This window comes from Pan paniscus, chromosome 13, assembly GCF_029289425.2.
Source record: "Pan paniscus chromosome 13, NHGRI_mPanPan1-v2.0_pri, whole genome shotgun sequence".
NCBI lineage: Eukaryota > Metazoa > Chordata > Mammalia > Primates > Hominidae > Pan > Pan paniscus.
Genome location: NC_073262.2, coordinates 33,838,179 through 33,865,063, shown reverse-complemented (window position 1 = coordinate 33,865,063; position 26,885 = coordinate 33,838,179). Strand labels below are relative to the sequence as shown.

Here is a 26,885-nt window from a genome sequence, read left to right as displayed (position 1 = left end):
CAGAAGAACTTGAGTTCTGGTTAAAGCTAGTCTGACACACACTGGATTTATCCTTTTAAAGTGCTTCATCTCTGGGTAGTTTGATGTTAATGTCACAGTGTCACTTACCATCTTTCAGGATGGTTTCTCTCTCTGTGCCATCTATCTTCTGCCGGCCAATTAGGAAACTGGTGGTGTCAGCAAAGTAGATGTAATTGGTTTCTGCGTGAAAGTCTAAAGCACGAGGGTTTACCAGATTTTCTATGGGGATCATGTATTCATCAGCTATCTTGGTATTCAAGTCCATTCCTCTAACAATTCCTGGGCGTCCTTTCCCATAAAAGAGGAACAACTCATTCTTTGGTCCTGCAGAGGCAAGATTACAAACATAAACAACTGATGCTGCTTAATCTTCTTTACACTGCATAATGCCACCGTTTAATTAACTGGCAAAATTAGCGTTTTTTAAATTCAATGCTAAAAATTAAACTCTAAAATATGCCAAATGTATCTTGATGCAAGAAGGCCAGCTAATTGCATTACTTTAATTAAAACAGAAATTACTTCCGCAAATGGGTTATATGTAGTTAATTATCCCTTTGTCTGTAACTGTCTGGATAGCAAAAACATGACAGATCATTAGATAACTTGTAACTTGTAAAACCGGCATTTATTAAAACATCCGGCACATTTAATTTTATAATGTATTATAATCTATCTAGCATTTTCTGTCGATACTAACTGTACCATTCATTATATTTGACAATGCTAAAAACTTCAGAAATTTAAGACACACCAACCCCAAATTTGCATCTACAAATTGTCAGAGGCAAACAAAGAATCGTATAGTATCACTAACTTGCATGTGAATATATTACAGTTGCCCAAACATGTGACTTATTCTTTTTAGAAATAAAATTAAATACCAGTTATAGCATCCCTTTATCTTCAAATTTTAATTAGAATGTTAGAGGCTGATGTTGTCTGACAGTAACTCTGATGTACAACACAGGCCTTATCAAAAACAAAACTAAAATGAAAACCCCAAGCAAAAAACTGTCTCCTGAGTTTAAAATGTCAGCATCAAGGTAGCTCTTTCTATAAAATGAATTCCTTATTTTAGACTTCTATATACAAATATATACAAGATTCTCCAATTATCGGAGCATCTTATACTTGGTTACCTGTGTATAATTTTAAAGGAAATAATTTTTATATACAAGGAAAAACATACTGAGCTTTATTAATAAAACTGAAGATACAAAAGACTCAGCTGTATTTGGATAACAACACAATAATTGATATTCATAGTAAAGTAAAATAATATATTATTAAAATTTGGAAAATAGTAAAATAAAAAATAAGCAATTATTTATAAACCTAACAATACAAAGTATATTAACATTTATATTTCTTTTCTTGTGTTTTTTTAATTAGGGTAATTGAATATTAAATATATATAAAAGAATATTGGTAATTTTTAAAAAAATTTTACTTTAAGTTCTGGATACATATGCAGAGTGTGCAGGTTTGTTACATAGATAGCATACATGCACCATGGTGGTTTGCTGCACCTATCAACCGGTCATCTAGGTTTTAAGCCCCACATGCATTTGGTATTTGTCCTAATGCTCTCCCTCCCCTTGCCCCTCATCCCTGACAGACCCCGTTGTGTGTTGTTCCCCTCCCTGTGTCCATGTGTTCACATTGTTCAACTCCAACTTATGAGTGAAAACATGCAGGGTTTGGTTACACCTTACACCTTATACAAAAATTAACTGAAGATGGATTAAAGACTTAAATGTAAACCAAAACCATAAAAATCCTAGAATAAAACCTAGGGAATACCATTCAGGACACAGGCATGGGCAACGACTTCATGACTGAAACACCAACAGCAATTGCAACAAAAGCCAAAGTTGGCAAATGGGATCTAATTAAACCAAAGAGCTTCTGCACAGCAAAAGATACTAGCATCAGAGTGAATGGGCAACCTACAGAATGGGAGAACATTTTCGCAATCTACCCATTTGACAAAGGACTAGTATCCAGAATCTACAAGGAACTTAAACACATTTACAAGAAAAAAACAAAAAACATCAAAAAGTGGGCAAAGGATATGAACAGACACTTCTCAAAAGAAGACATTTATGCAGCCAACAAACACGAATAAAAGCTCAACATCACCTGTCATTAGAGAAATGCAAATCAAAACCACAATGAGATACTATCTCGCACCAGTCAAAATGGCAATTATTAAAAAGTCAGGAAACAATAGATGCTGGCAAGGTTGTGGAGAAATAGAAACACTTTTACATTGTTGGTGGGAGTGTAAATTAGTTCAACCATTCTGGAAGACAGTGTGGTGATCCCTCAAGCATATACAATCAGAAATACTATTTTACTCAGCAGTCCCATTACTGGCTATATACCCAAAGGATTATAAATCATTCTACTATAAAGATACATGCACATGTATGCTTACTGCAGCATTATTTAAATAGCAAAGACCTGGAACCAACCCAAATGCCCATCAATGAGAGACTGGATAAAGAAAATGTGGAACATATACGCCGTGGAATACTATGCAGCCATAAAAAAGAATGAGATCATGTCCTTTGCAGGGATATAGATGAAGCTAGAAGCAATCATTCTCAGCAAATTAGCACACAAACTGATAACATATTTTAATACATAAAGAATAAAAATAAAACAAATCCCAGGTACCTAGCAAAAACGTGAAGAATATTTCCAGTACACTGGAAGACATAAATGTGCCCCAAACCCATTCTCCTCCAACTGAGAAAGAGCCGATATCTTGATTGTTGTGTTTATTTTAAATTTTTAAAAGAGTTTTAACACATATGTAATGTATTTCCCAGCAGCAGATTGTTTAATTTTGCATGTTTGAATTGCATGTGTGAATTTTGTGATTAATATTATTTTTATTATATCGTTGATATTCATCCATTCTTCTTGTAGTCATACTTCACTCATTTTCATTGCTGTATAGCATTCCTTTGTATGACTGCTTCATATTTAATGTATGTAGGTATTTTTTCAATGTATATTTACTTATATCAAAGTAGATACTCAATTTTATACTCTGCTTTTATTGTTTAATTTTAGAATCAAGATTATTGTCTATGTTGAACCATTATCTTAAGCCTTGTTTCTATTTGATATATAATAATTTACTAAGTCATTTTCCAAAAGGTTTTCTGTTTTCATCATTATAATAATACTGAGATAAGCATAATTTTTTCAATTTAGCATTTCACACATTTTCTTAGACGAAATTAAAAATAAAGTACATTAACATCCTTGTCTTAATTGCCCTCATAGCCTCTCAGTGTCTACCTGATGTCAAGGGCATTTCTTTTAAAATAATACTTTATATTATTTTAAAGTATATTGATACATTTGAAAATCATTAACATTTCTAGAGTATTTTCTATCAACATTAGATACTTACATACTTTTATATTTTTCAAAAATTGGGATCTTGTATATAAATTCTTTTTACTGTAATGACTTTTTGTCAAGCCATTAAAAAGTCTTCAAAAACTTTCCTTTCAATGGCAGCATAATATTTCCTACTAGAGAAGCAACATAATATAGTCGGCTGCTTACCTATTGTTGGATAGCTATATTGTTTCTGAGTTGCTATTATTACAAATACATTTAATTTCCTTGATCAAAAGTAAAGTAGGATAACTTGTGAAATGATGTTGTCAGTTTTATGATCATTATATTTATTAGCAAATGTCTTATGAACTGTGACATCGATTTCTAATTATATTAGCAATACATGGGAATCCTGGTTTTACAGCACCCATTTTGCTAATATCTCAGCTTATTGCAACCTCTGCCACCTGGGCTCAAGCCATCCTCCTACTTCAGCCTCCCAAGTAGCTGGGTCTACAGGAGTGTGCCACCATGCCTGTCTAATTTTTGTAGTTTTTTTAGAGACTAGGTTTTGCAATGTTGCCCAGGCTCTTATTGAAATCCTGGGCTCAAGTGATCCACCTGCCTCAGCCTCCCAAAGTGCTGAAATCACAGGCCTGAGCCACAACACTGGCCCTTGTTGTTACTTCTAATGGATGTCTTAATTGGTAATTGATAAACCTAGTACTTCATTGATGTAATATGTGTGATTGTTTGTGTGTGTATGTAGGTATGTATGTTTTAAATAAGAATGGCAATGATTTTCCCCATTATTTTCTTTGGTCATTTCCTAGGTATTCTTTAATACCTACTTAAGTTTCTCTAGTGTGTCTTCTTGTACTATAGACAATTGAATAGTAAAAAATACATTTCACAGACACTCATATAGCCAAGGGTAGTGGATTTCATTTGACTACCTAAAATCAGATATGCTAGCTCAAGTTTAGAATATGGAAGTGAGGCAAAGGTCCCCTTTTTGCCGCTTCTGCTGGTATCAATCTAATGGAGACACTGAATTTTTCCACAGCAGTCTTCTTCCATTCTATATCAAGAGGTGAGGAACAGGGTGTCTCTCCTCTCCTCCTCTTCTTTATTTTTTGCCAGTTAGGGACTATCAGATGAGACTTAACTCTACATCTGATAGTTGTGGGGCAAGCTTTCTAATCCTTGGATCTCAGCTAAATGGTATGTTTTTAAAGTTAACATTTTCATTTGTGGCTCCCTGATGCTCTAGCTTCTGAGTATGGTAGATGTTCCAGCTTTCAGCCAGGTTGGTTTAATGGTGTTTGGTGGAATATTCCAAAGACCCAGTCTAGAAGCTACTGGTCCAGGTTTTTAAATGATTTTGTAGGCACCTATTTACATTAAATCTCTTGTTGCTTCAAATAGCTGGAGTTGTTTCTGATGACTTTTAATGTACTCCAGGTGATGTACTACATTAGGGACAATTGAATAATAGGCAATTCTGATCTTATGTTTTTCCTCCAATGTGTGTATGTATGTATGCACATATGCATGTGTGTATATATGTGTGTGTGTGTGTGTGATTATATTTCCCAAGTGCCATCCAGATCAATTTTTAAATCACACACTACATAGACACACATGTACCCACACACAAAACTTCTTTTATCATGAGGCTTCAAACTCAGTACCCTCAATTATCCAGAAGGCCTAGAAACATGAGACCTGTTACCTTCACATTCCCAGCATTTAATACAAAATCAGGAACACAAATAAAAAATGTAAACAAAGTACAAAAATGCATACATTTTAACATAGTTTAGACTCTTTGATTCTTCACTTTAAACTATATATTCTATTAGTAGCTCTAACCATTCAGACTTCAAATTCTAACACATTTAGTGATCTAATTTCACAGTCCTTAGTAAGCACATGACCAGAGGGTGGAAGAGATGACACGATTGTGACCAGAGAGAAAGGACTGACAGAAATAAAAAGTTGTCGCTATGACAAAGGTAAAGACAAACTGGACACTGTAAAAAGCAGTCATCATAAAATTAAAAATAATGGTGTTTGGGGAACATTTAAAGACCAACAGTCCCCACTAGGATCATTTCAATCAGGGCCGTTCTACTATACCTGATTATCAAGACCCCAGGAAAAGACCTTAACTAATTATTGTGCAAAATATTAAGTTATGAAAGTCATTTTTAAAATCCTTTTTACCATATTTAAATTAAAATAAATTATTCTGGCCTATTTTTAAAATAAAACAAAGATATATCTAAGAGATTAGAAAACTTTTTGATAAAATCATTAGAACTTTTTGATAAAATCATTAAATGTTTGATCTCTAATTAGGTATAGCTTCAGCTATCTGAAAAATTGAATCATGACAAATTAAATCATGGAGTGAATTCACTCCCCAGTGATGCTGGATAAAATGAAGCCTGACTATACATGGATTTCTGTCGAAACAAGCAACACGCCTATTATGAGGAGTAGCATATTGGTTCAAATAAGAGGAAATCTGATCAACTAATCATTCCAACTTATTAGCTCAAATACATTCTTTAGAGAATTAAGGGAAGCATCTTTCTAAAAATCTTCCTCAACCAATGTTTCCCTAAAATCAATAAATTTAGTGACTCTACTGCCTGGTTAGTTTCTCATTCATATTATCACAAAAGAAAAATACTTATTTTGGGAAAAATGGACAGTATATATTTGCAGGCAAACTTCACCTGTTGAAGTCTCATGTTATGACTGATGTTGATGCTGCTAATTAATACTTAAAATCCTATTCTAAAGGGGTAGCTGCTGGCAAATGTTTTATTTTAACAACATACTTTTGCATGACCTGCCATCACTTCCCAAGTTGAAGCCAGTCCTGCAGCGACAAGTCCGAGTTTTGTAACTGCTGCTGAGTAGACAGATGTGTGAACAGCCCCCTGGCATTCCATATGGATCGACTTCACATGCATGGCTTCTGACTACAACAAATAAAAAACAGCATGCGTGAAATTCAAGTTCAAAGATAAGATAACTATGTGCATCAGTATGTCAAAATTTCTATAGTGTAAAAACAGGGAATCTTAGCAAAATTTTGTATACTCAACTATTTAGCACCATAATGGAATGCAAAAGAGTGTAAACCCCATAGAAGAGGAGACAGGGATTTGACAAAATCCTCCTAAGTGAGCATTTAAAAAAACAATTCTAAGAAATAAAATGTGTTTATATTAATTTAAACTCTTCACCGGTGAGCAAAATAAAAGTAACATGACTTTTTTTTGTACTTGCTTCTCATCCTTTTTAAAAATACCAATTTCTAAAATGAATACAAAGATCCATAAAAATAATCCCAGGTTAGGTAGTTAAGCAGAGAAAGGATTTCCTTTGAAATGATTCATCATATGGGCAACCAAACTAGAGGAAATGTGATTCAGTGATTATCTATACACTGTTGAGAAGTGCTGAGGCAAAATATTTTTTAAATTTTTAAGTCTATTGTCATTTTGAGACTCTTACCACAAAATGTGTGTGTGTGTGTGTGTGTGTGTGTGTGTGTGTGTGTGTGTGGTAGTTGTCAAATGGTGGAGGCTGAGTATATGTATAGAAATTGAGGCGTAGAAGAATATTTTGTGAGCATAAAAGCTACTAAAGAAAAAAGGTAAGAAAAGTACTATATGGAGAGGATGAGAAAAGAAAGATGGATCAAAGTGAAAAGAAATAATAGGAATAATATGAGTAAGATTTTATGTATTATTGTAATTATGTTTCTTTTAGATCACCCACTTGTTTGAAATGGTGATGAATATCATGGCAGTGTTCTCTTCATAATAAAACTAATATGCTTTTAAAAATTATGCCTATTATCTTTGTATTCTTCATTCTGTAAGTCAGAAGATGAGTGAAATGCAATTTTTACTATTTTTTTCCTGCCAAGAGTGTTATTGTTATTTTCCAACCTGACTCCACTTATACAATAGATTGCATCTCCTCTCAACTAATCATCAACTCTCCACTTTCTAAATCTTATCATCACTTTTGCTTTTTCCATTGGATCATGTCCATCAACATGCAAATATACCATTATTTCTACATCTAATCAAAAATCTTTTAACCCAAATTCCCACAACAATCCTTCCTTCAACTAGCTCTCCATTTCTCTGCCCTAGCTTACATCCACACTGTCAAAGCTACCAATGATCATTTTCTACAATTCTTTTCCTTCTTCTCTCTCTCAAACCCATTCTACTCATATACTCACTTAATTCTGAAACTGCCCTTGTCAGATCCCAGTGAGCTTCATGCTGCTAAATCCTATGGTCAATTGGATTTAAGAAGCTTCATCTCAGTCTCTTCTTTTGGTTTTTCCTATTCTTTTCAGCTTATTGCTGGAGCATACCAGTGTCCATTATTTGGAATGCTTATTTCTCCATTTGTAATTACTGCCTTGGTGTTCACCTCCATAGTCATGGCTTTATATGTGACCTGTCTGTCAATGACTCCCAAATTGGTATCTCAAGCCTGGACTTCCCCCTTGAACTCCAGAGTTGTATATTTAAATATACCCTTGATATTTTCACTTTAATTTGTAATAAACATTTAAAGTAACTCATGAAAATTAAATTTACTATCTTTGTCCTAAACTCACTCCATGCTTAGTTTCCCCATCTAAAAAGTAACTAAATTATTCCAACTCCTCTAGCTAGACCACTGTCTGATTTATACTCCACCTCTAATGTATCAGAAAATCCTATCGGCTCTATATTTGCCTATATTCTGAATTTCACTACTTCTTACCACTTTCACTGCTGGATCTTGATCCAATCCACCATCCTCTGTAATCTTCCAACCTTCTCCTCCCTACTACCTATTATCAACAGAGTAGCCATATTGGTTCTTTAAAAATGTCAGTCACACCGTGAGATTTTTCTGTTTAATGCTTTCTAAGGACTTCCCATCTCACTAAAAGTATAAGCAAAAGTTTTTTTATAATAGTCTACCGAGCCCTACTTGTTATGGTCCTCCTTTGTTTCTCCAGCCTCATTTCCTACTTCTCTTTTCCTTGTTCGTTCTGCTTTAGACAAACAGGTATTCTTGCCACTCCTTGAACAGTCTAGACATGTTCTCTCCTCATGGCTTTTGTGCTTGTTCATCCCACCACCTGCAATGTTGTTGCCCAGATATCTCTGATATGGTTTGTCTGTGTCCCCACCCAAATCTCATCTTGAATTCCCAGGTGTTGTTGGGGGGGACCCAGTAGGAGGTAATTGAATCATGGGGGCAGGTCTTTCCCATGCTGTTCTTGTGATAGCAAATAAGTCTCATGAGATCTGATGGTTTTAAAAAGGGGGGTTTCCCTGCACAAGCTCTCTGTCTGTGGCCATCCACATAAGATGTGACTTGCTCCTCCTTGCCTTCTGCCGTGATTGTGAGGCTTCCCCAGCCATGTGGAACTGTAAGTCCAATTAAACCTCTTTCTTTTGTAAATTGCCCAGTCTTGGGTACGTCTTTATCAGCAGTGTGAAAACCGATTAATACAATCCCCATGCCTTTCTCTTTCAAATACCTCAAGTCATTATTCAATGTCATCTTTTCCATGGAACTTCTTCTGACTCTTCCATATAAAATTGAAGACTGCTCCCATTTCTGACATTTTTATCCACCTTACTTTCTTGATTTTCTCTATAGCACTTATTACCTTCTAATATAATACATAATTTACTTAGTTATTTTGTATTATAGCTTCTCCACTGGAGTGTAAACTCATAAAGGCAAGACTATTTTGTCTGTTTTATTCACTGCTCTATTCACAGTATACATAGAATAGTTTCGGGAACATAGTAGATTGTCCATGAAAAATTAATGAATGAATAAATCCTAATATTAAACTCTAATAAGGCCATCTACAGAATTTTAAATTTGAGTCTGTTGTAAACATATTTGTGACAATGTACAGCCGTGATTAGATATATGTTAATGCTTAGATAATTCTAGGCTAGTTTTAATTTGAAATACAAGTATAAAATACAGTAAAAATTTTTGCTGGTGGCTTTTTATATTTTCTTTTTTTATGTATGATTGAACCTAAATTGTATTGATGAACAGCATCACTAATCTCCTGTAGAAACAACTGGTTTGTTTTTCTGAGAAAAACTGCAGCCTTCTCATTGAAAATTACTTTTTAATGAATATGTGTTAAAGAACAATTGCAATGTTAAGTTAGGAGAGCCCAATGACTATAATAAACACTGGACAGATACTTCAAGGCAGTCACCTGATTTTAAATTTGTCTACCAAAATGATATTTAAAAGGAAAAAATAATAACTTTAGCATCTGGGTTTCCTGTCTACATTCATCACGACTGAAAGCCCCTTCCTGAATCTAAATCTAGCTATCATTTCAATTCTATCATAGAAACGATTCACTAGAAATTGAACAATCTGTCATTTAGACTTGTGACGGGAGCTCTATTCCATTTAACAAGCAGACATGCCTACTTTTGCTGTCAAAGCAGAGAATTTATGACTCACTCACTTCAACACCATACAAAAGCACAAGGACTATATCCCCATTCAATCTACCATTAGGAAGGCTATAAAGAAGCTTTCCCACTTACCTGTTGGTTGAGTTCTTTTTTGATAAATTCGGATTCCCCGAGCATTCTCGATTTTAATTAATGAGTGAATATCAGTCCCATTAAATCGGTTTATCCTTACGATATTGTAATTATCAGAATTGGTTGCATACAAATAATCTTCAAACACAGTTATACCATAAAGATGTCTGACCTATAAAGAGGGCAAAACATAACTATGATTTTTAATTATGTAGCTTGCAATTTGAAAGAAAAGCTGATTGCTATTTACTAGTATGGAAAATGGCCACAGCAGAAGAACCGCAAGGATGTTATTTACTTTTTCTCAAGGAGTTCAACATTTCCCTGATTAAAACTTTTTTTTTCTGGAGAAGAAAACATTATGCAGTAGTGTTTAAAACAGTTCCAAATGTAGGGACAGAATTGTATTCATATGACATTAAGAGAGCATATTTAGTAGTTATTTTTCAAAGGCTTGTGAGAGCAAGACTTTCAAGCATATTCAATAATATGCCTATGACACTGTTATACATAATTTGAGATATTTTAAGGGCTACTTGTTTATATAATAATGGACATGTAGAAGCTGCAAAAACATAGCTCTCCCTGTGAAAAGACTAATGAGAAAGCACCTCCAAAGATTTGTTTTATAAATTCAAAATCCAACTTTTTGGTCCCAAGCTATGTTTAGACTACCACTTGCTCCAGCACAGAAAGTAATATATAAAGAAATCACATATTTGCAATCATTGTAAATAAATGTCAACATTTCACTCAGAAATTTCATTATTTCTAAAGCCAATTTATCATAGGAAATAGAACTGTTTCTTTTGAGAATTATGATGTTTATTGCTATCCATATACTTAGTTAACAGTCCAGCTCTTCTCTTTGGCAAAGGTCTTAGAGTTTATGGGGAGGAATGGATAACTTGAACTTAGAAAGTTTTCCCCTGGAGCAAAAAGAAGAATACATGTACTGATTTTCTGAATAAAAGGCACATGCTAGGCACGTTGCCTTTGGCTACTCATTTACTTAACTTAAATGGTTCTGTTCCAAGGTAAAGTGAACTTGCCACTTGATTTGCTGTAGAGATTTTGTTGAAAAAGCATCTGTCATTACTTTCGGCATCATATTGCACACTTTTAATACACAGATTTGCAGTTAAAGAGAATTTGAAAAAGTATGTGCGGTTTGATTATAAAAATACTTATAGAACAAAATCACAAAATGTTCTATTTTAACCAGAAAATCTTGCCAGTTCTATAGTTTAAACAAAAACATTTGATTTATCTTTTTAGCATATATGACTCATTACTTCTATTTCTGGTCTTCTTGTATGAGATGCGACTAAAAAAAGACTGGCTTTTCATGTTGTTTTTGGGTTTTATCTCATTTCTTCATGCTTAGGTTGGACATAAAATATAAGAATTACTAGGGAGAACTATTCCATGTTATAGCCCGAATAGTTTTTTTGTATGCACATGTTACTCCACAGTATGGGCATGTGTTGTATTTATGTGTGGGTCCAGGCATATGTGTATTTACTAATATCATTTTCCGCCTAGCTGACATCAAATTTACTAAAAATATCTATGACCCAATTTTGACTTGGGTAATACTTTTGTCCTACAAAAATTATAAGCAAGCTCAAGACTCTTCCCTTGCCATTAGTCTCATGCATGTTTTGCCCAAAGTTTGGGGCCATCAACCAAGGAGCCTGTGGTGAAGGGATATCAACATTGTTGTCACATGACTGCCAATTCATAACCCAGGAGAAAAAGCCTGCTACATAAGAGGCAATCGGTCAAGGTAGAAAACATGTTCACCCAGTAAAGATAAAATTCACTTACTACCTCCCTATCTTCCTTCAGAAAAGACTGTTTCCCCTAAAATAAGCACCTCTGCTAATTACCCCCTAGGCAGAGGTAGGAGAAGCCTGGAGCAGTAGGTAAACCATTTTGCCTTCAGCCCCAGTACTTCAAAAACTGTATTTATGTTTAATTATTTAGTGGCAGACTTAGCATATTTTAAGGAACAAGCAAAATACAGGCAATGGACATGGGGAAAAAAGAATAAACACTTTAGGCTTTCAAAACTTTTTAAAGTAGTCATGAAAAAATTTATTTGAACTCCCTATGTTCATAACAAGGTTTAATTTTTTAATTGCAAATAAGTAAAGAGAAGGGCCATGATAATCATCTCAGAGATCAGGTCCTCTAAGGTTGTAACTAAGAGCTTTGAAAGGAATCAAGATTTTTGGGGCAGTTGAAGGTGAGAGAGAAAGCACTGGCCCACCTTTAACATTGAACAGGTTCCCCCACTCCAACCCCACCCCAGACAGATTAGTGCATCTCTTTATCTGTCAAGGAAGGAGAAAGGATTTCATTTTAAAAGCTGATTAGAAAGTAAAAGTAACTTTAGAGGATAATTACAGAATGTACCTGTCTTGCATTGCAAAAGAATCCAAAGAGATTCACATATTTCAGCTCCATAGACTAAGAATCTCACATAAAATAAGTGCCATTAGTGAGATAAAATCAGATTTTTAAATATATTATAGTAAATAAGGCTGATTTCTACTTAGAGATCTCTTTTAGGCATTCACTGACTGTTGTTTGCAAAACATTGTAATTCAGCAAAGTAAAAAGTAACACATTTAGGAAGAATTTTGACCTTCGTGACTTTCACAGAATTCTCTTTTTAGGAAGTACTTGAATACATCAGAAGTCAAAATTTAATCGAACTTGTTATAATAAAGGTACTTTTGTGAACAGGCATTTGTTTTTGTTAGCAAAATATCTCCTATGCCACATGGGACAGATGATAGTCCAGCTCCTCATGAATGAACTACTTAAATTAGTTTTTAGTAAATAGGCCATAACATCTGACCTATTTTAATACTTTTCTTTCTTGCTAATACAGCATTTTTGTCTTTGTTGTTTTGTTTTTTGTTTACTTGTTTTCTCTGTTTTTAATAGAAGGGAGAAAGAGCAAGAGAGGCATCTCCAATTTTGTGGAAATATCACAATATCACTGTGAAAAGAACATTCTCCAATATAGGAAATATACTGTAATTTTTATGACTCATTGCAGCTCGACTTTACAAGAAATTTTCAGTATTGCAAATTTTGGTATTCTTTTTAGTATTATTTCTTTCATTTTATTACCCTAGGAGCATTGTCTAACAAAATTGTACTTACTTGTCTGCCTTGAATGACAGTGTGTCTATTTTTTCCTTGATAGTCCACTACTCCCACATAGTCCAAGTAAAGATCTACCCAGTAAACCAATTTGTTGACTAGGTCTAGTGCCAGTGCAGCTGGCTGCTCTGTCTTTGAATCAATTATCCTTGTTCGGTTCATCCCATCCATGTCACATCTCTCCACTTTGGCGACATTCCCGTAGTCAGTAAAGAAAAGTTTTCTGTTGAAAGAAAACTAAATGTTAAAGTGGAGGGTGGGGGAGGGAAGCACATTTGATGGAGCCATCTGTAAAAAACAGAACTTTTTCTTCTAATTTATTTCAGTGATTACATCTGTTGGCTTCATATAACCATTTCCTTATAATATCACTCATAAACAGAGAAATCTGCTAATGAATATTGCAGGGCATAAGGGAGCAGGTTAACCAACAACTGTAAAATTTCCCCAAAATGAATGATTATAGTGGGTTTATTTTTGTATTAGCAGAAATGTTTCTTTAAGCCTCATAGAGCTAATGCACATCAACCACATTCAGTGTAAGCTTCAGAAGTGAGCCAAGTCACCAGGCCAGGGCATGTGAGCTATCAGCCTTTATCTTCAACCTGCCTTTCAAATTGCCTGGTAATGTTTGTGTCTTATAAAAGTTATTATGTGGAGCTCAATGACACTATGAGTGGTGGAGAATAGCAAACCTGGAATGGAATTAAGCAGACAGAAAAGCAAATGTGCTGTTTGTAGCAACAGAAATAAAACATAAATAATCAATTCCCCACCAAAACTTATCCCAAATTCTCCCAAATATTCCCAAATCACAAAATTGTATTTAAAAAGTATAGGTCATTTCTTCTTGTTTTTTCTTAATATTTATTTTGGAGAAAAGGCTGAAGAGTAATGTTGACCTCTGAGACAACAAATTCTTTCATACTGTGCTAATGGTGTCTGTCAAAGTTTAAAATGTAACTCCAACACCTCAGTATCTAATATTTGATTAGTATTCACTATGTTTAGTAAACACAAATCAATTTTAATTAACCTGACAATATTTAACAAGATTACCCACTCATGAGACTAAATTACATTTGTAAATAGAAGACCATCTTGCCTTGACTTAAATACAATCTCAAGAATAATCCGATTTACAGTGACTGAGCAATATTAAGATTACCTAGAGTATAAAATATTTGATTTTACAAACTTGGTGAATTAGTTTTTAGTTACTTTTCTCAACATACTTACATTATCTAACAGTATGGGGTATCTTTAAAGCTTAAACACATTATTTAAACTTTAATTTTAATTTAGTTCTCTCTGCTGTGGGAGACATTGACTAATTTTTAAACATTAGTGCATACTATTTGTAATAGTACAAGCTAGATTTTATTATAAGTATATATTTCACCAAATGTTCTTGAAAGATCAGTTTATCATAAGTTAAAAATGATTTTTTCAAGTGATATTTATTTAGGTGAAGATCTTTCTAGCCTAGTGAAGAATAAATAAAGGGCACACCCTGCATTCTCATTGTCATGCTAAACGATCAAATCACTGCTTGGTATGCACGCGTTCCCTCTCCCCCTCCGTCTCTCTCTCTCTTCCTGCTTCCATCCTGCATCTCTGTTTTCCTCACTTATAAATCAATTTGTTCATAGCTATTCTGTTTCTATAAGGAGTACCCAGTTTCACTCTTTCTTACTATAGAACAGTGTTCATTATTCTTGCTACATGAAACTTTTTCTCACAATGCCTCTCCTTTTATATTTTTCTTTTCTCACTGGTTCATTTCACAGAGGTGAAGAGGAGTTGGTGTACAGGTGGTTTGACTTTGGCCATGGAGAAATGAAGGTTCTAGCTATCATGTGATGTGTAGAGACTACGTTTAGATAGCATTATGAAGCAGGCAATTGCAACTGTTTACATGGTACTTAAGGAGCGAGGTGAGTCTGAAGATGAAGCCTTCTATAAAGTCATCTTCAGATGACTTAATTGAATGAGATCCACTGACCCCTGACAAAAAAAGAGGCATCTCAAGACAAGAACCTTGGAGGCAGGCTATTAGAGAAATAAGAGTAAAGGAGGTCAGAAGTTAGCAGTAACACAGATGTTCATAGACATCTAAAACAGAAAATTTTCAGAATAAAAAATCGAGTGGCTGACTGGGTCAATCACTTTACAAAGCAAAAAAAAAGAAGGATATAGATTAAGAAAATGTCACTGAATCTGATATTCAGTAAAATACTAGTAATTTTTGCCACTTGTGTTTGGGAAGTTTAGTTATGGAGGAAGAGTATAAACCAGGTGATGATGATGGTTTCAGAAAATTTGAGTTATTCATTCAAGAAATTTTTCATTCTTTTTGACCTTCTATTACAAGACTGATGCAACTGATTCTCATATTTTTTTCTAAATCATAAAACGGACTGAGATAACTCTCTAAGTTTCTGCCAAGCATGAAAAAAAGCACATGTAAATATATAACTGATCAAAATTGAACCTTCTCAGACTTCAGATTCCCGACTGTGATGAGCTCTGTTCACTTTTGATTGAAATGCAAAAAATCAGAGTTCTAAAGAATGATAGCAACGTGAACATAAAGTTGCAGCTATTGAGTGCCTATAGTCACATGATGATATAAATATTTATTTGTGTGCTTGTTTTTAGTGGTGTTTAATTTTACCCTAAAATTTCCTGTTACAGAGAAAAGTTTCATTCCTAGGGCATTCTTTACTGGAGGCATAGCTGCATTACAATTGGTAAACACAAGCTAACATTTTTAAATATTTAAAATTCAACTATGTCATTTGTAATATAAATGTTGTTGGGTTAAAAATCACTCTCTTCTTTTCTATAAAATATTTTTCCAAATCATAAACAAGTAAATGGTGCTCTGCAAACTCCACGATCCTGTGGATCCTTATGATTTCCCTGAGAGACAAAAGTACCAGATAATTTGTATTTTACAGATGAAATAGTTTCAAAGCCCTTATCCTTAGTTTTTGCCGGAGCCATAAATGTCACAGCTTTTTGAAAAACTTGGAATTTCAAACTTACACAAAATTTTTAATTTTTAAGAATAGTAGAATGGATGCCTATACCCGTCACCTAAATTCGCCAGTTGTTTACATTTTGTTCCGTTGGCTATTTTATATACTCGTTGAGCCACTTCAGAGTAAACTGCTGACATCATGACTCTATTCCTAAACACTTCAGTATCCATCTCTTAAGAAGGTTAGGAAAGACAAGGGCATTCTCTTGCATAACCACAGTATATCTCTCATAATCAATTCCTTTAACAATGTGTGCAATGTATAGTCATTCAAAATTTGCCTTTTGACAGATAATGTTCTTTATAGAAAAAATTTCTGATTCAGAATCTAATTCAACATGATACATTGTGTTTAATACATTGTGTGTGCTCAACTCCTTTAATCTTGAGCAGTTCTTCAGCTTTCCTTTGTTGTTCATGATGTTAATATTTCCAAAGAGTAGATAAGGGTTGTTTTGAAGAATGTTCCAACTTGAGATCTGTCTGATTTTTGTCATAATGTTATAATTAGATTATATTATGCCTTTTGAACTGAAATGCAATGATTTTGCACTTTATTGTTACCACCCCTAGGGCTTAGAAACAGTGGGAAAGCCTATGATCCACCCCCAAAATTACACAAAAAGGAATTTCAACGGTGGTTTGGAATCCCATTCATTCCACCATATTTGATGTTTTCTGAACACTTAACTCTCTTAACTTCCAGGGTCCTAGTCTCTTTTTCAGCATCTCCCCGCACCAGGAACCAAGGGCCCAGTTTAGCACTCTCCCTGGAAAACTCATGGTAGATTGTGGAGACCAGTCCCAATTCAGCCCTATGCCCCATTCCCTTAGGATTGCAATACTAATACTTTTTAAAAATCTTTCTTTGTTCTCACCTGTGTTATCAACTATTTTTTGTTATGCAGCAAAAAGGGGCATTGCTGTTCTCTTGTTCTACATTTATTTTTAAATGTCATTCTAGTTTCCACTGACAAAAATTAATATTAAAAGAAACCCAAATCCAACAACTGTCTCTATTTCTAAGATGTTTAACTATTAGCTCACAAAAGAAAACATTTCTTTCAAATTTTCAATTATTCATCCCGTTCTTTATTTTCATAATGCAGCTTCTCTAGTAAACAGGGTTTTATTGTTTTGACATCATTATCCCGTCAGATATGGGAAACTGTTTTTGTCTGACATCTTTGTGATTGTATGAGCAGCCCCGTTTCACTACAGTCATATAAGTTTTATACAGTTGAGGATAGTAAGAAACTTCGAGTATTATTGGTAAACTTGCCTAACATAAATCAAAAGTCACAAAGGGAGCGCTCATGGACAGTGACAGAGCACTGTGCTTACAGAGTTATGGCACCAATCATTTCTATACTTTAAAGGAAAGCAATTGTTATACATACTGACATCTTAAAGCATGTATTTTTTTTAGCTGATAAAAATAAGAATTGCTTTTGCCAGTGATATCCATTTTAAATAATGCTTCTGTACTTTAACTCAAAAAAACATAAGGGAATTTAAATACATCAAAGTTCTGTCCATGTCCTTTAACTGCATAGTCAGTCCCCGTCCTTAACTCTTAAATGTTAGTTATAACTTACTGACGGAATTTAGAAATTTTCAAAAGGTTCTGAAAATGAAATGACTTATCATTCATTTTAACTTTTTAGAAAGTTAGGTTACACAACAAGATTTTTTTGAAGTGAAGTTAAAAAAACAAGGTATTTTACATAACAAGATTCAAAATGGGGACTAGCTAAGAGGGGAGTAAGACATAAGAGTAGGGAGCCATATATTGCCAGATTTCAAAAATCATTGTTATGATTAGGGTCTGGCAAACCCTCCATGTTTATTAATTTATCTTAATGAAGACAACTGCTTTCCTTTTTATTTCAGGAAAATGATACATATTTTCCTCAGAAAGGTTTGCATTAGGAACTTTATTTTTTTCTTGTTTTTATAGTAACTTAGTGTTATCCAAATAGCATCAATAGCAATATAACCTCATTTTTATGCCATTGTACCTTGTACAAAACTTGAACAAGAAAGTAATTTTCCACATTATATAGAGTAATTGAGGTATATTTAGAAATAAAGTAGGAATATTAAATATTTAGCATTGTAATTCTAAAATGCAATTACAAATCTGAAAAAGTAATGAGTCTTTGAAATAAAAGGTTTAAATTCAAATTCTGTTAGTTTCTGCCACTTAAAGCATGTGGATAATAAACAATTAAGCTATTTTGTCTGTCTAGCCAAGACTATTCAAGACAGTTATTTATTGATCTTTACTTGTTTGGGGATTTCACTTTTGTTGTTTGAAAAATCTCTCTTGTACTTGGTTTTCAGTTTATACATAAACACACAGAAATTAAACTTGACATATGGACTCCCACTGTCGGCTGGCTATTCTATATTCTGGAAACATTCCCACTAGTGATTCCTCCAAAAGTGTACGTGTATTGGATATGTCAGGCAATGTGGTTGACTCGTTGAACGTCCTTATTTACCTAAACCTGCCCCATTTAGTGTTTCTGAGAGAGGAAGCCCTATGCGCAGTAGCATAATACCATTTATCTCCTCTCTCTTCATAGATAATTAGACCAAGAAGGAATATGGGATTCAAGTGAAACCAAATCATAGACTGAGAGGAGTCACTAGGACCCTTTCTCTCAATAATCTCAACTGCAAAGTATGGGGTCCACCTGGTGCACAGCTGCTGTAAAATAGGTAAGGTGATCTGGTAGCATGGGAGGGTGTGAGAGAAGAAATACTGGAGCCTGCATATCAAAGTAAAGGGGCTATGAGAGACAAGATGAAAGAAGACATGTCTCCCTTGAGTGAGGGATTCTCCAGGCCCCAGGAAGTCCATCTTTGCTTCCTGTCCTTAGGTCTGTGAATACAGAAGATTATTTGATTCCTCTCAGAAAAGAAATCTCTATTTATTTGAGCTAACTTTGGTAGGTTTCTATACTTGGAAGCCCAAATGCCATGACTAACTGCCCATATTATTTAACGTTCTATTTTAAGATTCAGAAAAATTGTGTTCTAAAGATTTTGAACAAGCAAACATTGAAGCGGCGTCCTTGTCTAGGGTAAATACCCGGGGTTCATAGTCTCACACCAAGGGAATAGAGGACGCAGACATACAAGTGGGTTTAGGAGTGGAGGTTTACTAGGCAAAGAGAGAAAGGAAAATAGCTCTCTCTCCTGTGAGAAAGAGGGGTGCTCGTATGGGACTTCTGGCCCACAACAGAGTGCACAGCATTTTATAGACAGGCTTGAGGAGGAGGTGTCTGATTTACATAGGGCCCAAAGACTGGTCGGACCAGGTGTGATGTTTGCATAGTGCAAGAGAAAGCCGGCCACCTCACCCTAATCTTATTATGCAAATTGGGTCTTTGCCTGGCCAGGGCCATGTTGTCTGCTCCTGACTGCACATGTGGTTGGCAAAAAAAAAAAAAAAAAGGAAAGATGGTGTCGCCATTTTGAACATGCCTAGTGCCAGGTAGTTTTTCCTATTGGCACAGTTGCCAGCATTCACCCATGCAAGTTTACAGTTTGCTTGTCTGTGTCTGCAGCTTGATTTTACAGGCTGCTCATTGTTAGAAAAGAAAATGATTTGGGGCTGCTTTTCATTAAAGGGAAAACCTTACCGAGGACTTCCTTACCCTCACTATCTGCCTAAATAATTTCTTTTTCATTCCTATATATCATTCTACTTTAGGGAATATTTCATATTAAAATTTTAACTCTAAATTAAGGACTCATTTTGTAATTTTCACAAGTAAATCTCATAACCCATTTTGGCACTTAATCAAAATGATATTTATGAAGAAATATTATTTTGGCCTAAATTGAAAACATCTTAAATCTTTTCAGTAGTCTCTTGAGAAAATATAAGGAAGAAGAACATTAATAATGAGCAGCAATTTAGAAAAATTATTTTTATCTCTTTTAAATTCGATATATTACTCAAACCATGGATTTTCAAACGTCATTCCCTAATCAAGCTAGCTGAACTCTGGCAAATACAAATGCAGTCCATCCTTATCCCCACTTCAGCCCAATACTGCCTCTCATTCACCTTTTTATTATGAAAGCAAATTCGCTTTTTAGGCCTTTCTTTCAACTTGCCTTTCATTTTCCATAATCTGAGAGCCAGGAGTTAACTCGGCAAGTAAGAAACCTGACACTGTGAAAGTGGAGCACTAAAAATGTGGAGAAATAGAAAGATTTGTACATTTTTATTATTGATTTATTTTTTTTTATCCATGTAACACAGATATTTCATCAATGTCTAACGTAGTTTGAAAAATGGTGGGAAAAATGCTTAATCATCTCCTCTCCCTAGACTGTCATTGTCTGAAGTGGAGTCTAGGCCCTATCAGCAAGAGAAAGGCTGGTACAACTTGATTTGTTTATGATCCATCACTACGTCCCCTTCCTTACTCCACGTCCCTATTCTCTAAGAAAAGAACCACTTGGTTTATGCCCACTTGCTCATTTCTGTCACCCATGGCTACACTTTAGCGCAGCTGCCAAATCTAACCACCTAAAAGGTAACGACACACTGACCTAACATTTTGACTGTGAGGCATCTCTCATTCTTAGGCTGTAATTGAAACTCTATAAACCCACCTCTGTCTTAGATAATATCAGGACTAAATCTTGCAACATTCTCACCCTTCTTTATTTTATTTTATTTTATTATTATTATACTTTAAGTTTTAGGGTACATGTGCACCATGTGCAGGTTAGTTACATACATATACATGTGCCATGCTGGTGTGCTGTACCCATTAACTTGTCATTTAGCATTAGGTATATCTCCTAAAGCTATACCTCCGCCCTCCCCCCACCCCACAACAGTCCTCAGAGTGTGATGTTCTCCTTCCTGTGTCCATGTGTTCTCATTGTTCAATTCCCACCTATGAGTGAGAATTATGCGGTGTTTGGTTTTTTGTTCTTGCGATAGTTTACTGAGAATGATGATTTCCAATTTCATCCATGTCCCTACAAAGGACATGAACTCATCATTTTTTATGGCTGCATAGTATTCCATGGTGTATATGTGCCACATTTTCTTAATCCAGAAACTCACTCAAAACCGCTCAACTACATGGAAACTGAACAACCTGCTCCTGAATGACTACTGGGTACATAACGAAATGAAGGCAGAAATAAAGATGTTCTTTGAAACCAACAAGAACAAAGACACAACATACCAGAATCTCTGGGACACATTCAAAGCAGTGTGTAGAGGGAAATTTATAGCACTAAATGCCCACAAGAGAAAGCAGGAAAGATCCAAAATTGACACCCTAACATCACAATTAAAAGAACTAGAAAAGCAAGAGCAAACACATTCAAAAGCTAGCAGAAGGCAAGAAATAACTAAAATCAGAGCAGAACTGAAGGAAATAGAGACACAAAAAAACCCTTCAAAAAATTAATGAATCCAGGAGCTGGTTTTTTGAAAGGATCAACAAAATTGATAGACTGCTAGCAAGACTAATAAAGAAGAAAAGAGAGAAGAATCAAACAGACGCAATAAAAAATGATAAAGGGGATATCACCACCGATCCCACAGAAATACAAACTACCATCAGAGAATACTACAAACAACTCTATGCAAATAAACTAGAAAATCTAGAAGAAATGGATACATTCCTCGACACATACACCCTCCCAAGACTAAACCAGGAAGAAGTTGAATCTCTGAATAGACCAATCACAGGAGCTGAAATTGTGGCAATAATCAATAGCTTACCAACCAAAAAGAGTCCAGGACCAGATGGATTCATAGCCGAATTCTACCAGAGGTACAAGGAGAAACTGGTACTATTCCTTCTGAAAATCTTCCAATCAATAGAAAAAGAGGGAATCTTCTCTAACTCATTTTATGAGGCCAGCATCATCCTGATACCAAAGCCAGGCAGAGACACAACCAAAAAAGAGAATTTTAGACCAATATCTTGATGAACATTGATGCAAAAATCCTCAATAAAATACTGGCAAACCGAATCCAGCAGCACATCAAAAAGCTTATCCACCATGATCAAGTGGGCTTCATCCCTGGGATGCAAGGCTGGTTCAATATATGCAAATCAATAAGTGTAATCCAGCATATAAACAGAACCAAAGACAAAAACCACATGATTATCTCAATAGATGCAGAAAAGGCCTTTGACAAAATTCAACAACCCTTCATGCTAAAAACTCTCAATAAATTAGGTATTGATGGGATGTGTCTCAAAATAATAAGAGCTATCTATGACAAACCCACAGCCAATATCATACTGAATGGGCAAAAACTGGAAGCATTCCCTTTGAAAACTGGCACAAGACAGGGATGCCCTCTCTCACCACTCCTATTCAACATAGTGTTGGAAGTTCTGGCCAGGGCAATCAGGCAGGAGAAGGAAATAAAGGGTATTCAATTAGGAAAAGAGGAAGTCAAATTGTCCCTGTTTACAGATGACATGATTGTATATCTAGAAAACCCCATTGTCTCAGCCCAAAATCTCCTTAAGCTGATAAGCAACTTCAGCAAAGTCTCAGTATACAAAATCATTGTACAAAAAGCGCAAGCATTCTTATACACCAATAACAGACAAACAGAGAGCCAAATCATGAGTGAGCTCCCATTCACAATTGCTTCAAAGAGAATAAAATACCTAGGAATCTAACTTACAAGGGACGCGAAGGACCTCTTCAAGGAGAACTACAAACCACTGCTCAATGAAATAAAAGAGGATACAAACAAATGGAAGAATATCCCATGCTCATGGGTAGGAAGAATCAATATTGTGAAAATGGCCATACTGCCCAAGGTAATTTATAGATTCAATGCCATTCCCATCAAGCTACCAATGACTTTCTTCACGGAACTGGAAAAGCTACTTTAAAGTTCATATGGCATCTCACCCTTCTCTACACAAGTCTCTGCTTAAAGCATAGGACAGGCTAACATTTTGTCCACTGATACAAACCAACCTCCCCTCTTCCTACCCCAACCCTTCTGATCTGCATTCTGAAACTTTCACTCCATGATCAAGCTCCATAATATCATAAGATTATACTTTGAATGTTCCAGAACATTATGCTCAAATGGTAAAATCCACTGCTTTGCGAAGGTCTCACAAACTGGTTGTATCACTGACAGCACCCATCCTTGAAGAATCATCTACAATCTTCTGATTCTTGTATGTCATTATTTTCATTTTGGTACCCAGGTTTCTGTCTTTTTAACCACTCTAAATCAAGGAAGTCAGTATCCCATAGATATTGAAATGCCTACAGGATAATTAATCCAAAACTTTATTCTTTGTTTCCTTGGCCTCCTCTGTGCCTATGACCTTTTATTTCCAGTACACTTCCACCACAGATTCCCATGGTGATAAATAGTATGCTCTTTGTCTTCACCAGAAATTACCTGTCTTCCCAACCACACACAGAATCTCACTCTTCCACTTGACTGTATGTTTACTATCAGTCTCAGGTACTCCCACTGCAACACTTTTGGACTTCATTGAGACTCTGTCCCCATTGACTCTCTCAACTTTCTCACCAGCCTTCAACTTTTCTTTCTTATTCCTTCTCCATTGTCCTAACCCTATGATTCACTTCACCTCACATCTCTCAACTCCAGAAGGATAGTCTTGCCTCTTTCTGTCTGCAGAAATTAGAGCATACAGAAAGGCAAATCCTTTGTTTTCTTATAGCCCCAGCTAAAATATCTATTTCTAGATCAATTATTTTTTCCTCTCCTCTTGTAAGACAGAAGCAAGCATCCTCTCTTTTTGTTTAGTCCAATGCAGGGGAGAAATATACATTCAGTCCGTCTTTTTCTCTAAGACCTGACTTCAGCAACTATTTCCCTTTCTTCTGCATCTTCAACTTCTCCTTTTCTACTAAATGTCATATTCAGCACACAAATTTGCTTTACTACTTATCATTCTAAAACCAATAAAAATTTTCTCTTAACCTTAAACCACCCTCCATTTATAGTCCCTTTTCTCCATGCTGCATTTACATCCAAACTTTGCTACAGAATTTTTCATACACTTTATTCTTCCCCTTAAGCACACTTCATGACACAATGATACATCATCCAAATTTACCATTCAAATTTTTTTTCTTACAGAAGTTACCAAGTATTTTCATGTGGTTAAAACAATGGACTTTTCCCAGCCTCCTTTTATGACCTCTCCGTAGCATCAGGCCAAATTCATCACTTTCTCCTTTTTGGCATTTTTTTTCTCTTAGCACTCTCTTGGTTTTCTTCCTACCTGGCTTGTTTTTCCTCAGTTACTTTCTCCACCTCTTCTCTCTACGTCAGGTCCAGAATTCTACTAATGGAGTACTTCAGGTTCAGTCTTGTAATCTTAGAACTCTCTCATAGACAATTTTGAATGTTCCCATGACTTTCATTAATGTTACAATAACTCACTAATATTCTAGCCTGTCATCCAAACTTCTAACTCATAAACACAGTTGTTTTGTTGATACTTTTGCTGAGATTCTTTTGGATATCTCATATATAACATACCTACTATTAAATTCCTGCTCTTTCTTTCCAAATCTGTTCCTTCACTTTTCTCCACTTTGGCAAAAAGCACTTCCTTCTATCCAATGGTTTATTCCAGAAACGAGGCATTCATCCTTCATACCTTCTACTGTATCCTCTATGTCCAACTTATCACCACACCTGCCAGTTATATCTTCAATGTATATCTTGAATCTGTATATTTATCTCTTTCTCTGCTCCTCTTTCCTAAACCAAGTAACGGTCATCTGTTACTTGGAAATTTACACTGTGTCTCAGTTTCTTAAGCCATTTTTCTTATCGTAGCCAAAGACAGCACATTAACATGAAAAGTAGATTATGTGTTATAAACCTTCCTATAGCTGCTGAGAGAAATAGGAATCAAATCTTACATTCCTAACATTACCAACAATGGCGAACATGAGCTGGTTTCTGCCTCTCTCTCCAGTTTCACCTAGCAGTAACTTTCCTCACTCCTAACACCTTGGACATCCAGTGATGCTCTTCTCTATTTCTAGTACCTTGGCTGTCTTTCTGTTCCTTAAAAAAATCCAAGCATTTTCTCCCTTTCTGCACTTCATGTACACTTTCCCTTAGCCTTGAAGTTAATGTCTGCTATGCTTTTCCAACCTTGGCTTTAGTTTTCAACTTAGATGTCAGTTCCTGTGAAAGATCTTTTCTGTTTTTCCAATATCAATTAGATCTACCTGACATAATTTCATGGCATTCTGTACTTCTATAACACTGTTTCTTATTTTACTTGCATAAAATAGATACACACACATATAAAGTTGTTTAAAATCTATTAAGCAGACTACAACCTCCAAGAGGCCATATTTGCTTGACTCAGTGTTATATGCTTAGAACTTAGCCATATGTCTGCACATACTAAGTTCTTTCTCTTTCTGTCTCTCTGTCTCTCTCTCTCTCCCTCTCTCTCTCTCTCTCTCTATATATATATATATATAAATACGTTTTACATATATATAAAAAACACATATATTACATATATATAATTTTTTTCATCTGGCCTTTGACAGGCTCTTTATAAATTTCCTCATATGGGAATCATAAGATATAAGACTCAGACTTGAAGTTAGGTTAAAGGGTAAAAAATAAAGATAAGGCCATTCTGGCATAGAAAAATACATTTTCCAGATTATACAGCATAGCTCACTGGAATTATATTTCAGGCCTAAATTACTAATCATAAATTATTACTTTGTTCAGTTCATTTTCATTGTCCTTTTTGCATACAGTTCCCTTGGAGAACTTGTAAGGAGTAGTGATTAGTTCAGGGTTAGATTTGAGTATTCCTGTATCTAGCCAATTTTCATCTTTAATGATATTTCTTCAATATTCACTTGATTTTACCTATGATATCAGACTATAACAGAACTCGGATGTATTCCGAAAAGGGTTAGATTGGCTCTCAAATCTAGCACAAGTTTTGCCTCTTTGTTTACTTTATGTAAGCAACCTGAATTTTAAGAATATAATACTGTCCCCTGGGAGGAGGATGGATTAAAAGTGTTGGGTGACGGATAGGGAGATACCAGTTTGGTAGTTATGCACTAATGTAGAAAGTAGAAATGGAAAAGACAAGGGAGATTCAAAAAATAATTTGGAGCCTGAGTCAGTAGGACTTCATAATTAAAACTGAATAGAGATAAAGATTTCAATTGAGTAAAAAGCAGCATTCCAATATAATATTAATTTTCACATAATATATTTTAACTTAGTGTTCTTTCATATTTTTCCCAATAAGTCTACCTGTTTTATAAGATCTCAAGGTGTCATTCCATTTAATACAAAGAATGGAGTTTATGTTTTGGCATATTACTTTTCATGACCAAGGGCAGTGCTATTTTAGCACTCCTTCAGGGATCAGTTTTCAGGATACCAGTACTGAAAAGCTCATGCTCAATATACATGATTCATGTGGAACAGTAACGTATTTGATGTAATATATTGGAATTCAAAAGTTGCTCTTTGAGATATAGAGTTGTGTAACCTGATTCTGCACTTAAGGAAGTCCTATTGGCTTGTAAGGGCATTGTTCTGAGCTGAAATAACACAGATGGCTGTCTCA

The 26,885-nt window shown here is 35.0% G+C and overlaps 1 protein-coding gene across 3 annotated transcripts in view; it reads right to left on the bottom strand.

The window, feature by feature from the left end:
- Window positions 1-26,885, bottom strand: part of LRP1B (LDL receptor related protein 1B) — a 1,910,203-nt gene that overhangs the window by 815,620 nt on the left and 1,067,698 nt on the right. For all 3 annotated transcript variants that reach the window (XM_034954060.3, XM_034954061.3, XM_003822825.6), the window contains exons 8-11: window positions 13,200-13,422; window positions 10,020-10,191; window positions 6,240-6,383; window positions 109-345 (exon numbers count right to left, since the gene is read on the bottom strand). In XM_034954060.3, coding sequence (XP_034809951.2) covers window positions 109-345; window positions 6,240-6,383; window positions 10,020-10,191; window positions 13,200-13,422 — 776 coding nt within the window. The remainder of the gene's footprint in view (window positions 1-108; window positions 346-6,239; window positions 6,384-10,019; window positions 10,192-13,199; window positions 13,423-26,885) is intronic.